This window comes from Schistocerca piceifrons, chromosome X (genome assembly GCF_021461385.2).
Source record: "Schistocerca piceifrons isolate TAMUIC-IGC-003096 chromosome X, iqSchPice1.1, whole genome shotgun sequence".
NCBI classification, from domain to species: Eukaryota; Metazoa; Arthropoda; class Insecta; order Orthoptera; family Acrididae; genus Schistocerca; species Schistocerca piceifrons.
Window position 1 is genome coordinate 575,786,264 of NC_060149.1, and position 15,013 is coordinate 575,801,276.

At 38.6% G+C, this 15,013-nt stretch overlaps 1 protein-coding gene across 1 annotated transcript in view; it reads left to right on the forward strand.

Moving 5' to 3' along the window:
* The window catches only part of LOC124722387 (dolichyl-diphosphooligosaccharide--protein glycosyltransferase subunit 1), a 91,848-nt gene extending 77,366 nt beyond the window's left edge, over positions 1-14,482 (forward strand). The window contains exons 9-10 of the mRNA XM_047247560.1: positions 633-757; positions 13,925-14,482. Coding sequence (XP_047103516.1) covers positions 633-757; positions 13,925-14,084 — 285 coding nt within the window. The 3' untranslated portion in view covers positions 14,085-14,482. The remainder of the gene's footprint in view (positions 1-632; positions 758-13,924) is intronic.
* The last annotated feature ends 531 nt before the right edge of the window (positions 14,483-15,013 follow it).

Below are 15,013 nucleotides of genomic sequence, written 5' to 3' on the forward strand. Positions count from 1 at the left end.
TTCCTTTGATGCAACTGTATTTCATGCTGTATCTGACAAGACATATTTCCATTTTCCATGAGCATATCTCCATCTGAGATGATGTAGGCTTGATTGATTGTCATTTTGAGAAGGCCCATTGTCTTTGCTGGGCGGTGGCAACTAGTGTTCAAGAGTGTCTTAAAGAATTTCCCTTTTCTTTTGCAGTTAAACAACCACTGCCTTCTGCTATTCATTTGTTGTCCCCATACAAATTTTCTGTTTTATTGTCATCCTCCACATTTTGTAAGCTCTTATGTGTTAAACAAAATACTTTCATTTCCAGATAACTTGTTTCCTTACTCTAAATATAGCAAATTACTGTCAAATCGTTATTTTTTTTCTGGATTGATAGGTGAACAAAGAATAAATTCTCAAGTGTAAATTACTGTTAACTGCAGCTTCCTCACATCTTTTATCGCTTCCTTTATCTGCACTTCTTTTTTTCCCTACATATGTAGCATGTGTTTCTCCTGCACTCCATTGCTCCGTCTATTATGGAACAGCAACTTCTGAGTGCTTTCAGTCTCCAGACCAGGATTTACAGGCTAACCTAGTCAGTTATCCACATAAGAGAAGCTCTTGATTTTGTAATAAAAAATTTTCTGTTTCAGAGTGCAATGAAAAGTATAAATCAAGAATATAAGGCACAAACATCAGCCATTGCTGAGCTGTTATTGAAACTGAAAGATGCACCAGATATTGCTGAAAAGGTTTCCGAGCTGCAGAAAGCAGACAGGTAATATATTTTATACTTAACTGCTAAATAGCTTGCATGTAATGACTGGAGGAAATATAATGAATCTTGAATTCAAGCCAGACTGCTGAATTTCAACTTGGCCATTTCTCTATCAAAAATGTTTCTCCCAAATGCAGAATAAAAAGAAAGTATTCATGCTTGCATGTACACTGTCCTTTAGAAGAGACAAACATACTCATATCTGTTTAATTCAAACAGGTTACTTCAAGCCAAACAAAAGTTACGTGGCTAGTGCAGCAACATGAAGTGTGGAAAAAATATTTCTCTCTAAAGGCAATTCAATCCTATATATATTTTTTATGGTTCATGTAATTCTTCAGTGTAAACTGCAAGCTCACTTCATTTGTTTTGAGTGGAATGGCAAATCAGTTTGTTAATTAATGCTGTCAGTCAACAAGGAACCTTATTCCATAATTTTTCAGGTGTGCATTTGGGATATTTTTAATTCATGTTTTGATATTTCAGCTGATAACCTTTAAAACTTTCTCAAGATGAGTTCTCGCAATAACAGTGTTACCTCTGATGCTTGCAAGTTTAATCTAAAGTGTGTAAAGTGATTTAAAAACTTGCAAGCAACTATCTTGAGAGTGGCTGAAAGGTTGTCAGCCAAAATATGGGAACATGAATTAAAAATATCCCAGACACACACCCAAAAAATGATGGAATAGTTGCTTTGCTGGGAAAACATCAAGAAATATGTAACGAAAAACCTTTCCACTGAATCCACAGTGCCATACATTGTTAAAGCTTACTATCGGAGCAACTTCAGAAGCCTCTGGTAAACTTTTCGTAAAACTATGACTTCTGCTGGATGAAATAATTTTGTTTCAGCGTGTAACAGGTAAAGTAATGTAGGGGGAGAATTGGGAAACCAGGAGAAATACTGTCTCACCAACAGGAAGCAGAAAGTAATTTTGGAAGCTGTGAATTACAAACTGGACATAGCTCTCGCACCAGACTAGGATGTTATTCATCATGGAGTCTCACAAGGTTCTGTTCTAGATACTTTATTGTTTCCAGTTTATGTTAATGATTTGTCTGAAGCTGGGATGATGAGTGCAAATTTGCTATGTTCGTAGACAACACCAGCATTTAACTGACTTTCTGTTAGCTCCATTTTTGCCAACCTAAGCAAGACAGATTTTATGCAGTTTCAGTCAAGTCACAATGATAGTGGAATTTGATTACCAGCAATTGCAGGGAGTTGATCACATCATATTCCTGAGCCTTCACTTAAGTCTGCAAACTGAACTGGGAACATCACATACTTCAAACTGTGAAGAGATTGAGCTTTGCTGCTTTTGGATTAAGAGTGCCTTCTCATATTACAGTGCTCTCTTCAATACCAAATTGTCTGAAAGACAGCGTATTTTGCATCTGTGCACTCCATCATGTCATGTGAAATTATCTTCTGGGCAAACTCTTGTCTTGTGCAAAAAATCTTCATTGATCAGAGAAGTGCGATTACAGTCATTCATAGAGTAAGTCTAGAAGCCTCCTGTTGCAAATTGTTTAATTAGCAGGGAACACTTACTGTTTCTTCTCAGTACATTTTTCTCTCTATTTGTGTCCTTATAAAGAACCCCACTCCTCTGAAAGCATCTAGCAGTCCGAGTGCATGACATAAAATATAAGAATGACTTAGACTACCAACCAAAAAAATCTGCCTCTCGTCCAGTGAGGTGCTAAGTATGCTGGTGCAAAAAATTCCAACTTTCTTCCCACTGTGTTTAAAATCTTAAGGACTGGTAAATCCTTTGTCAAAACTAAATGTAGCAAATTTCTCTTGAACCACTCATTCTACTATGTTGAGGAATCGGTGAATGAAAGATATAGCTATAATTTTCATGACTGTCAAATGTTAATAAAATTATTTTACATCTAGTGTATTCAAAGTTTATTTAGGATTGAGAACTACAGAGAAAGTAGTTGAGTGAGGTTCACGAGAAAGGTACGGCACAAATTCAGCCAATACTGTGAGACCTTCAGCCGCAGAAACCATCTGCTGTTGTCAGACATTCATGGCCCACTGTATAACACTGCCTGCTTGCTCTGTGCTGAAGTTCGAGGGGTCTTGCTGTCCTGTGGGATCATTTGTTGCACACTGTTTTTTGTATGTTTTCATTTTTTGCAATTGTATGGTTAATATTGTATCTGTCATCACTATTTTGTGTTGTGTGGTACTGAACAATGTCGGAAGCAGGTTCATCAAATGTTATTCAGTGTAAATCTTCATCATCTCTCTCTTCATTAGGAGTTGTCATATGAGATCACTCAAGAAATAGCTCACATTTACATGCCTACGCTATCAGCAATTGGTTTTGATAATTCTTCCAACTGTTTTGTTGTTGTTGACGTCAACAAGATGCCTCATAATATGTCAGACCAAGAGGAGGAGATGATAGGCTTGATAAATACATGGATTGGACAGAAATGTGGAAACACGAAAAACACAACACAACATTAAGTCAGTCTCAAGTAAACATTTAGTGATGTTCGTAGGTATAACAGTAACAGGTCATACATTATGTCTTACAAGAAACAAAATATAAGAGAATACTGCAAGAACATCAGAATTTCGTCAAGCCCACTAAAAAGCATATACTAGTAATGTAGGTTACTGTGCACATAATGTCCATCCAGATTCACCATAAAGTAGGTTACCTGGTTTTATTCCTTTAATTGTGGTTTTTGGTATGCCAGTTTTGTTGGGGTATTTTCTCCTGATTTATTATACTACAGCATCATATATGATCTGTTAGTGCAATACACATGAGAAAATGAAAATTAGTACTTGAAATTAGGCAAGCAGTCGAAACTAGATAATTATGTAGAATGAAACACTTTGTTTTAAATGAATTGATAGTCTCAGTGGAAAAGAATGAGTCCATATTATTATTATTATTATTATTATTATTATTATTATTATTATTATTATTCCCTTCCTCCGTTAGCTGGGAGAGCTGTTGCACTGTATACAGTCACCTTTGTGGCCTTTGCTCTTTGGAGATTCTGGATGAACTGCCACTGACTAGTTGTATATGTTGGAAACCGCTATTGGCCTCTGGTCACATACCTTTTGGCTTCTCAGGAATAACTGAAACTGGGAGAATCCCCTGCGTGAAAACAACTACCGCTCTGCACTGATGATGACTGGTCCCAATTGTTGCTCAAATTGACCTAGTGCAGCTCTTCCACAACTCACTAATGCTAGTTCCATCTTTTTACACTGAATACTCTGTAAGTTTGTGCACGTTGAGTGAAGTGTTCACACGTCTTCTGTGTGAGGTGTGGCAACTCTGCTTCATGACTCCACGCGTTCCTTCAAAGATGTCAACCCTAAAGTAATTTTGAACAGGCTATAGAAAAGGTTACTTTCATCCAGTCACTGTATAGTATGATATTTGTATTGTGTATATGTTGCTGAAGTGATTGGTCAATAGTATGATAACTGTTCCTATCAAACTTTTCTTAGAGGGTCATCATTAAAGTGTGAATATAATAATCATTTGTTTTATTTGTGGTATCTATTTGTAAAACTGTTGAGTAGTAAACTATAATAAAATTTATATGTAATCATAATATTGGCACACTCTACAAAGGGCGTTCAAAAACTTTTGCACAGTCGTCTCTAATTTATTTATTTTTTGCAGGAGGAGAGTGAAGTTTTTTGTGAACATACTTGGAACATTTAGCTATGCATAGAGCCTACTCAATGTAGCCTCCATCAGCTGCAACGCATCTGGCCCATCATTCTTTCCATGATGTAAATGCACTTTGGTAAAATTCTGGGGATTGACTTTTACACCATTGCTTGACACAGGAAATGAGGTCTTTCTCACTAACAAATGTTTTACTGTGCAGGTGGGCCTTCAGACGGCCAAAGAGGTAAAAATCAGATGGAGCCAAGTCCAGACTGTAGGGAGGATGAGGAACAATTTCCAACCCATTTTCCTGACTTTCTCCTGCGTCATAAGGGCTGTATGGGGTTTGGCATTGTCATGGTGTAGTCTGGTGAGCTGACCCTGAAGCTGTGGTCTGCGGGTCTTCATGGCATGTCGCAGCTTGTCCAATGACAAACAGTAATGGTCCTGGTTAATTGTGGAGCCAGGTTCCGAAAAGTCAATGAAACTGACGCCACACTGATCCCAGAAGAAGGATGCCATCACCTTTCGGTCTGCTGTCCGTGAAAGTCTTGGTTTCTTCTTCTGAGGGGAACTTGGATGACGCCACTTCTTGGATTGGGTTTTGCTCTCGGGTTCAGACAAAAACAGCCATGTTTCATCCTGGGTAATAACGCCATCAAAACACTGTTTCCACTCTTCAGTAAGTGTCTTATTGAGACCCGCGCACACATACGTCCTCAGTGTTTTCATTTCCCTTGTCGATAATCTAGGCACCCAATGTGCACAGATTTTTCTGTACCCTGGTGACTGTACTAGTGATACCACACTACCCAATGACAAACGAGTCATTTTGGCAAGCTGTCATGTCGTCACTCATCTGTCATTTTGGATGATTTGTTCAATGGTCTCATTCACATCACTCACTGCCGTCGATGGTTTACCTTATCGTGGATTGTTCAGTAGAGAGAAATCACCTTCTTTAAACCTCTGCACCCACTGCTGGACAATGCTGCGATCCACTGTGTCCTCCCCATAAACAGGGAGCAACTACCTGTGAATCGATGTGGCAGAGTCATCGCCGGTCTTGAAGAGGAACTCCATCACCGACTGTTGTTGCAACCTGACATCTACTTCACGGTCCATTATGGCTCACCTGTAAATAAAAGAAAATACTTTTATACACCAACTTATAGCTAAATGTTCCAAGTATGTTCACAAAATATTTCATTCTCCTCCTGCAAAAAATAAAAAAAAATTAGAGATGATTGTGCAAAACCTTTTGAACGTCCTTTGTACATTTGGGGCTGGCTCACCACTGTAAGAATCTGATTTCCAGCACTGGATATATATCAGAAATATTAGTTTTCACATCAGTCGTAGTTCTTGTTTGCAGATATTAAAGGTCAGGAAAATAAATAAAAGTGTACATTTGCTCTTGTTCAGTCAGGTGACTCCAGCAACATTGGTTTTAAGTCTTGATCTGCAAAAGAGTTATAGGTGGTTGGTGTAGCAATCATTTAGTTGCAAGGGTACAGGTAGAGGAAGACAGTTGTTTCATTCAGACCTTATTTGAATATGATAACATTCATGATAGTAGTCTTACTTCCCTGTCTTTCTGTACACAATTCCTAAATTTTTGTCCAGAGTGGTTTCCTCGTGATAAAATTACTGTCAGTGAGAGATGCTGTTACAAAATAGTAACTGGGGTAACGTAGATTGTAAATGGGACGTATTAGTGTCTTTATTGTGACTGTATTTTATGTTACAGAAGTTGTGATGCATGCATAGGGATTGACTCTGTACTGAAGTATCTTAGAGGTGGACATGCAGTTGTGCTTGGAATTTACACGACAAGATTGGTGTGTTTTACTGGAGAATTAGCCACCTTATTTAACAGTATTTGCACTTATTTGCAAATCTTACATGCAGATATTTGAACTAGTGCTTTCTAGAAGAGTAGAATGTGCTGAATGCTTAGATGTCTTCCACACAAAACCATCTACATACACGTTTGTGCTCCATAAGCCACCTTGTGGGGTGTGGTGGATGGTACATCTGGTACTACAATCATTTTCCCAGTTCTCTCTTCCATTTGTGAATGCTTTGCGGAGAGAATAACTCGCTAGATTTCCACATGAGCTTTAATTTCTGATTTTTTTTTTTAGTCATCTATTTCACTATCCATATGTGGGCAAAAGTAATATGTGTCCCAGTTCTTCTCGGAACAGATATGCAGAATTTCAGCAATAACTTCCTCCGTGACATGCAATGCTGTTCTTGTAGAGACTGCCGCTGGAATGTGTTGATCGTCTGTGTAACACTCTCAGGCCAACTAAACGATCCTGTGATGAAATGCTCCACGCTTTGTTGGATCTTCTCTCTCTCTCTCTCTCTCTCTCTCTCTCTCTCTCTCTCTCTCTCTCTCTTCCTCTTCTGTTTTACTAAATCTGGTAAGAACCCTGGACTGATAATCAGTTCTCAAGAAACAGTTGAACAAGTGTCTTATAAGACACTTTTTTTCATGAATGAATTACATTTACTTAACAATGTGGGAAAAGATAGATTGCTACTTAACTGTAAATATACCATGCTAACTCTCAGATTTAGCGGTAAGAGAGTGCAGTGGACAGCCAACCAAAAATTGAACACAGATGTAGCATGTAAACAGGAAAAAGGTGTACTGAACTGTGAAAAACAGGCAAAATAGAAACAGTAAACTGTTGAAGAATAAGAAGCGCAATGTAAAGCAGGTGTGAAGAGAGATGGTGTCATGGTTAAGTGGTTATGGTGTTGGACTGCTAAGCAGGTGTGATGTGTTCAGACCTCCCTCATCAGCGGTGTTTTTTTCCATTTCGCTTTATTCAAATTTGTGTCTGTGTCATGGTGTAAGATCCATTTGCAACATTGAGGCGTAGGATAGGATAGGAACCAATAATGGCAGCTGATTCAGCACAACTACTACATTAGCAGTTGAAAGGAAGTGGCTTTCGAATGGGGGACCATAAACATTTGATGACAAGGCGACAAGTCAACCGAATCCTCCACTGGAAAATACAGCTGGTGTGTCATACATGACATTAGTGACAGTAGGTGTGTCATATGATCGGAATCTCTTAGTATGCACTAAATTTGTACATCTGGTAAGTGAGTGAGATACACCTCCTTGCCTGATATAAGTGTTCGTATGAATGTGAATGTGATCACTCCCAAGGAAATGATGAAAACTTACAATTTTTCACATAATCTGCAACAAATGGACTCACATCTGTGCTCTGTCAAAACACATGTTTTTAACATTTTTGAAGTTGTGTTCCATTTTGGGAGTCTTGACTCTTGAATTCCTTTTTTGTAACATATTCACACTTTTTTATTTGTTGTTTTCATTTCTGTGGGACATCCATGTGGTATCTCGCCTGCTCTCACCATTCATCACATTTATTTACGACACTAATGTATTCTTACCACATGACTCGTATTCTATCACCAAAGTGTAGTATGACAACTGCCAAGAGCAGTTCTACCCAATAGCGGAGGTTGAGAAATTCACATCTGAGATCAACGCAGAATCATAATAGCCATGGTTTAGATCTTCCACTCACCTCCAAACCAAAGTACTGCAATTGTTTCTGTGAATGATGCTGCAAATAAAGAGCCATGCTTCCACCCTGTGTATGACTCTCCACCAATTCAACCAATTGTCTAAAGCAACCAAGGATGGCCACAGAAGCCAGATGGCACACATCTTTCCTGCTGATACAAGATACTACTTGCAGCAGGTGCACCCAGTGCATTCAATAGTCACTGGCAGAGCCTCCTCCATGTCCCAGACAAGATCTCCCGGCAAGCATACCGAGTGCACACTAGCGTTCTTTCCTGACCTGCCTGCTATTTCTCTGAGGGGCTGTAGTACCCACCCAATGACCAACAAACACACCCTCTGTAATTTTTTAGATTTAGCAGGAAAGTTGGCCACTGGCCCAACAGATGAGGTATTCTATTCTGCCTCTGAAGTACTTGTATTGTCAACAATGGGTAGCCTCTCATATTTGTTATGATGAGGCAGCCGTGAGGGCTGTACCCACTCTTGCCCTCAATCTAGTGATGACCAAACCCAAGACTGTCTGGCATCCACTTTTGAGTGAAGACAGACCGATCAAATGTTGTGCATTTGGAGTTGCAGTGACAATGGCATTATTAGGGGATTCCAATAGCACCATAAGTGTTGCAGCCTTCACCAGTGGTGTTGTAATGTTGCTGCAGCTTAATAACAGCAGCTTATAGTTGTTTGCAGACAGAGGCCACACAGGCACAGTCCCTATCCATTTCTTTTAAAGAAGAAAACAAAAAGTGGCTCTAGCATCTTCAGATGACAGTGAAGGTGATACTACTAAACATTTATTAGTTGATTTATTTATTTTGCTGTTAAGTGAGAGTGCAGTGGTTTGCACACTGGACTCATATTCAGAACAGCAGTTCGCATTTGCATTCTACCATCTAGATTTAGGTTTTCTGTGTTTTTCCCAGGCAACTAATGTTGGCTGAGACGGTTCCTGGAAGGGTGACAAATCCAGTTTCCTACCCCATCGTTCCCACTAATGCGAACAAGTGCTTGATCTCAAATGATATTGGTGGAATTGTAACTTTTGATTTTCCTTCTTCTTTGAACTGACAGTAATAATATGCAGTGTTCAAAATTATTTTTGAACAGGTAATAACAGTGCAGATGGTTCACAAAAAGAAACTGCATAACTGTGTTGAAGGTATTGTAATCACCACAGTTTTGTGTGTGTGTGTGTGTGTGTGTGGCAGGGGCGGGGAGGGGGGGGGGGGGGGCAAAAGGTTGTTGTACGGGTGAATGTGTTATGTTACCAATGTAATGAATTGACTTCTCTTTGAGAGTAAAATATATGATTGCAGTCATATTTATTTGTGAATATCACTTTGTGCTCTTGTTCCTGTCACCAATGACCACAAGATACCTCCCCCTCTTCAGTGAAAGGAGACTTTGGACCAGGACTGGGCACGAAAGCTGCAGGCCTTATGGATCACAGGCACATGTTCAGGCCAGGTGCCATGACAGCACTTGCAGCTTGTTTACAGGAAAAAATTCCAGAGCAACTTAAGCTCCTCTGCTCATCATGGGCAAAAAACATGCACATATTTTGGCTTGTAGTTTTAGTCCATTCAGTTTCAATATGTTGTAATATGTTTTTAATTTCACGGGCGCAAATGGTACATAAACACAAAGTATTGAGCAAAGGATACATTATATTTGTTAAATATGTATAATATATTTCATTCACTCTTACACAGAAGTGTGAAGTTCCAAACAAGCCGACTACGTGCAAAAATAACAAACTTTTTTTTTTACATCAGTATTTGCTAAGGTCATTTTGTTAACATTATTGCATTTAGAGTGAATCTGATGGTTATCAGATAGAAAACTCAATTCTATGAACATTAGTGAGAGTATTCCTGGGTTTTGATTCCATTAATTTCATCACTGAAAAACTTTCGCACAAATATACGACTCCAAACATTCTGCAGGATCGAACAACTATTTTAAACAAATGCAGGAACTGTTCATAAGGATAGTCCTTGCCGAAGATTTTCAGATTTTATTCCTCACTATGTAACTACACTGAAAGTTGATTAGCTCCATTTGAATTTCAGGAAGTGCTTTTTCAGTACCCTTTTCAAAAAAATGTTAAAATCAAATTCAAACACATTTAAGTCCCTAAATCTACTGTCATTGATTTCTCACAGAGCTTATAGCCCTGGAACAAATCAATCGAAATGTTCATTCAGTGTCTCCTTTTTCAGTTTATATTTGCGCTGCAAAGTTGTGCCCAGGACATTCAAGTGCTCTCTCAAGATCTAATATCCATCGATAAATGTTGACCTCTCGTACTTTCTTCCATGTTCTATCCATGAATAGTACTGTGTCTTTACATAGGTTAAAAAAATTTTTTGAAGACCACATCTCTGCACAGCCAGCATATTGCACATAAATAAGGCACACCACCACCTTCACAGTTGAGTTGTGTCTGTGAAGATGTGAGTTACTGATGATTCAAATTGTTCAGTCTTGAGTATGTTAATTTTCTTTACAACTACGCCCATAACACCATTTACTTTTGTGCATTTTGCCAGCATATTAATGTGCTGTAGAACAGTGTATTGGTGATTTAGTCCTGTGACGCCAGATTTGTGACCAAAGATCCAATACAGTCAACAAAAGGTTTTTCCATGGGAAGACCATCTTTGTCAGTTATGTTTTCTAAGCGAAACGTTCCATTGTGAGCCGTAGCTGTCACTCATCGAGATCAGTAAGAGGAACTTTTGCGCCAAGTTAAAGCTGGCGTCAACAGCTCTCACTAAAGTAGTAAGTTGAGCAGCATCAGGTACATAACTGCTTTTGTCCAAAGCAAGGATGGAAATACCAAATCATTATCCTTATCTTTCAACTGTGCCTCCACATTTTTCAACTCAATACAGGCCGTGTTACTGCACTAGCATCAGTTTGAAACTAGAAATTGGTAGATGTTTTATCTATTTCTGTATGTTTTGTTTTATTTTTTCATTTGGTCTGTATTTTGTCACTGTGAATGTGACTTTATTCAGTACACAGGAAGTTTGAATAACACTACCTGCAGTCATATTCTTTTATGTTTTGTTAGATTATGCAATGCATTTTGCGCTCTGTGGGTGCATCTTCAGGTGCAAATAGTCTAATACATAATTTGCATTTGCTCTTCAGTGACATGAAATGCATGTTCCTGTTACAAGAAAGTTAGATGTTATGTTTTGTATTTCATGAGTCAAGTGCGGAAAATATGTGAAAAATAGTGGAACTTACTGAACAAATAAGGAAGATAATTTTTAACACTTTGAGGTCAGCATACATTGGTTTATTCTTTCTGTCATCACACGTCATGTCACTCAATGCATACATTTGTTTACACGTTGTAAAAACACTTCGCAGATTTAGTTTAACCTTACTGAGCAAGGATGAAGTTTATGCTGTATCAGGTTAAACTACATTGCTGGAAAAGGAAAGTGGTACACCTGGAAAGAGGACGTCGATTTTGCTCCAGTGGCATCAGATGCTACCTGGAGGATAATAAATGTACTAAAAATGGTTTTATCATCATTTGCCAACATATAGTGTAGTGTCGTAACTACCAGAGTGCCATCTGTGTCTACCATTGAATAGGGAATGCTCACAGCCAGATGACTCAGTGTAGTGCAAACATCTGAAGCAAACAGCCAATCATATCACAGAGATGCACTCGCGCTTCCTACAGCCAACAGCATGAGATGAAGTAGGTCAAATTGTGGCCTTCCAAGTGATGGAATGCTCATTTTGGAGGATTGTCACACAAGATAGACGTGCTGCGTCAGTTGTGCAACGATGCTGATATGAGTGGTCAGGTGAACATTCTCACATTTGTATACTAGGTTCTGGACATCTACGCAGTGCAGACACTCACCGGGATTGTCGTATTGGAAGGGCAGCAGTGGCAGATTGTGCAGCTACCACAGCACAGATGAGAGGATTTGTGAGCCAGGTGTGTCAACACAACCGGTTGTTAGCAGTGGCACTGTGGGCATGCACACCTTTAGCCCATCTTCCACTCCACCACAGCATTGACATGCATGGCTTGCTTGATTGATACCATCGGAGGATCACTTGGAAAATGAAATGGTGCGCCTGGTTTTCAGTGATGAAAGCAGACTCTGCCTGCACGCACATGATGGCTGTTTGCATTTACAACGTACATCTCATGAACACTATTGTAGAGTACATTTGTCCAAGACACACTGGTCCCACCCTAAGTCTTACGGTTTGGGATGTTAAAAGCTGCAACTCTTGTTTTTCTGCAGGGAATGCTAACCAGCACTTGGTACTTGCAGAGTGTTGTTTGACTCATTCTTTTGCCGTTCTTGCAACAGGAATATGATGTGTTGTTCCAACAGGATAATGCTCACCCAAGACTACCCGTGGAACTCGACGTGCAACAACTTCCCTGGCCAACACAATCTCCAGACTTGTCTCCAGTTGAGCATGTGTGGGATGTGATGGGGCAGAAGTGATTCCTGTGACTCATCAATCAACAATTCTTACAGAACCAGGGTTAGCCAGTCATATAGTGATCAGGTTTCGCAGGCATGGAATAATGCACCCCAGGACAGTATTCACTGTCTGTATGATTGACTGGATTGCAGAGTCAGTGCCTGCATTCCTGCTGCTGTAGGCTGCATCACTTGCTTGTATGGGTGTTTCAGTATGGGTTGATACCTAGTACCTCAAACTGCTTGTGCTGTTGATCTGTAAACATAACCGTTTCATGTACTCCATATGCACTGTTGCAACAATAAATCTTTACTGATTTGGAAACCTCTAAGAGGGTGTACTAATTTTTTTTTCTGGCAGTGTACTTCTGTGAAGCGAAGTGTTTTTAAAATGTGTAAACAAATGTGTGGCTTGAGTGACGTGACGTGTCATGACAAAATGAACTAACGAATGTTTGTTGACCTCAAAAGGTTAAAAATGTTCTTCCTTGTTTGTTCAGTAAGCTTATCACTGTTTGTTCACCATTTTTCGTATGTTTTCTGAGCTTGAGTCATAAAATACAAAACATAACATTTAACTTTCTCATAAAAGAAACATGGGTATCATCTCTCTCAAGCTTGTGTAAATTAGGTATTAGACAATTTGCACCTGAAGATGACTCACAGGTTCCAAAGTGAATAACATAATTCAATAAAACGTAAAAAATGTTGTGACTGAAGGCATTGTTGTTCAAACTTTTCATGTATTTCTCTATGAATAAGACTGAAGGATGGTAAATAAACCTTCAGTTATCATCAAAACTTCTGGTAACTTGTAATACTTTGTTTTAGTGTTTTGATCATGATACTGTAGATTTCTACCTTTGAAGAACCTGTGTCTTGTATAAGGTACTTTCGTCTGTTAAAATGCACGTGATTGGACACACTGGATTTTTTTTTTTTTTTAAATGTTGACAACTCCACCATTTTGCCCATAACTGCTGTGATGGCTTAGGGAAAAGACAGGCAGGGACCCATGTTTTGTTATTTTTTTTACTTTCCCTTAGGCTGCCTTTGATAGCATTCATCATCTTCAGTGATCGGACTGTGTCATTCACATCAGCAACCACAGCATGTCATATGCCAGTTGTAGAGTTTCATATGTCAATCAGACATTTGAAAAGAAAATGCAGACTATAAGTCAATATAATGTCCTGTGACAGAGCACAGCAATGCCGGAAACTATATTCAACAATAAAATCTCTACCAGTGGGTCAAACCGTCGACAGGAGGAAGTGAAGATCATGGGCAGTAGAATGTGAATATTTATAGTCATTATTTTAGGAATATTTGCACTGAGTTTTGAATCTCTGTTATAATTTGTGATGTCAAGCTTGTATAAGAAAGTGTTCATTTGCAATGGAAGGAAAAAAAATCAGTAATAACTCGTGTTTATATTTTACAGGCAATTGAAGGAGCTTTATTCACAGCATCAGAGTCTCTATGTAGATAAAGTGATTCCTGGAAAATCAACCAGAGCTCAGATTGATACAGAAAATCAGATTAATAAGAAGAAAGAAGAATGCATTGAAAAAATAAATACTATTGTTAAATCTCTTCAGTGAGAACTTACATATACCTGTGACACATGAAAAAGACTGTTTAGCGTTTAAATGAGAAAGGATTAGCTTTGTTTCAAGAGAGGTTTCTGTTGAATGGGAACCACTCTAAAGAAAAATATAGGTAATTGAGAAAGACTTTGTGTAATTTTTTTGTCAGAATGTTGTATTTTGCTCAGGTATTTGCCTTCATTGTGCAATGTGGACTTTTTTACATTAATTTTCATGTATAGTGGTTTACAGTTTTGTTTTGGGCAGTTGTAGCCTGGCAAAGTTTGTGCTTGGAAGGAAAATGATGTATTTTGGAAATACCTGACTTGTAGTTTGCACCAGGTATATTTGTTCCAAATTCTTTGGTATTCCTTCTCTGGTAAAGGGAATAATACAGAGTGAAATAGGTTGTACATGGTGTTTAATTTTTTCCTGAATACAGGAATAACTCCATCTGATTCATTCCAAAGCTCAGTGTTAGCCCCTTCATCGGTTAGGCTCTATCTGGGATGTTCCACTGTTTTGTATATGTTTGTATAACTGCACAAAGAGAGTATAGATATGTAAGGGGACTGGAGTGTGATAATATATAAGTGATAAGATGTGGAAGATTTGCTTTCGTGTTCAGCCACATTGGCATTGCACTCCTCCAACATGAACTATTCACAGTACAGCTGTTCTGCTTCACATCTCTGACTCCTTAGTTGTACCATATTAAATTAATCTGTAAGAATCTGATCACTAAATTTGTTTGTAATGGCACTGAGTGAACAGTATATATTTACACTAGTAGTTATGTATAATTACACACAAATTTGATGTGCTCTAGACTTTTACTCAATGGTACACAAATTTGGGGAGGAGAGATAAGAAACAAACAGAATACACTCAGAGAAATGAAAGTATCATTTATTCAATCTCTAAAATACACTGAGAGAACTTTT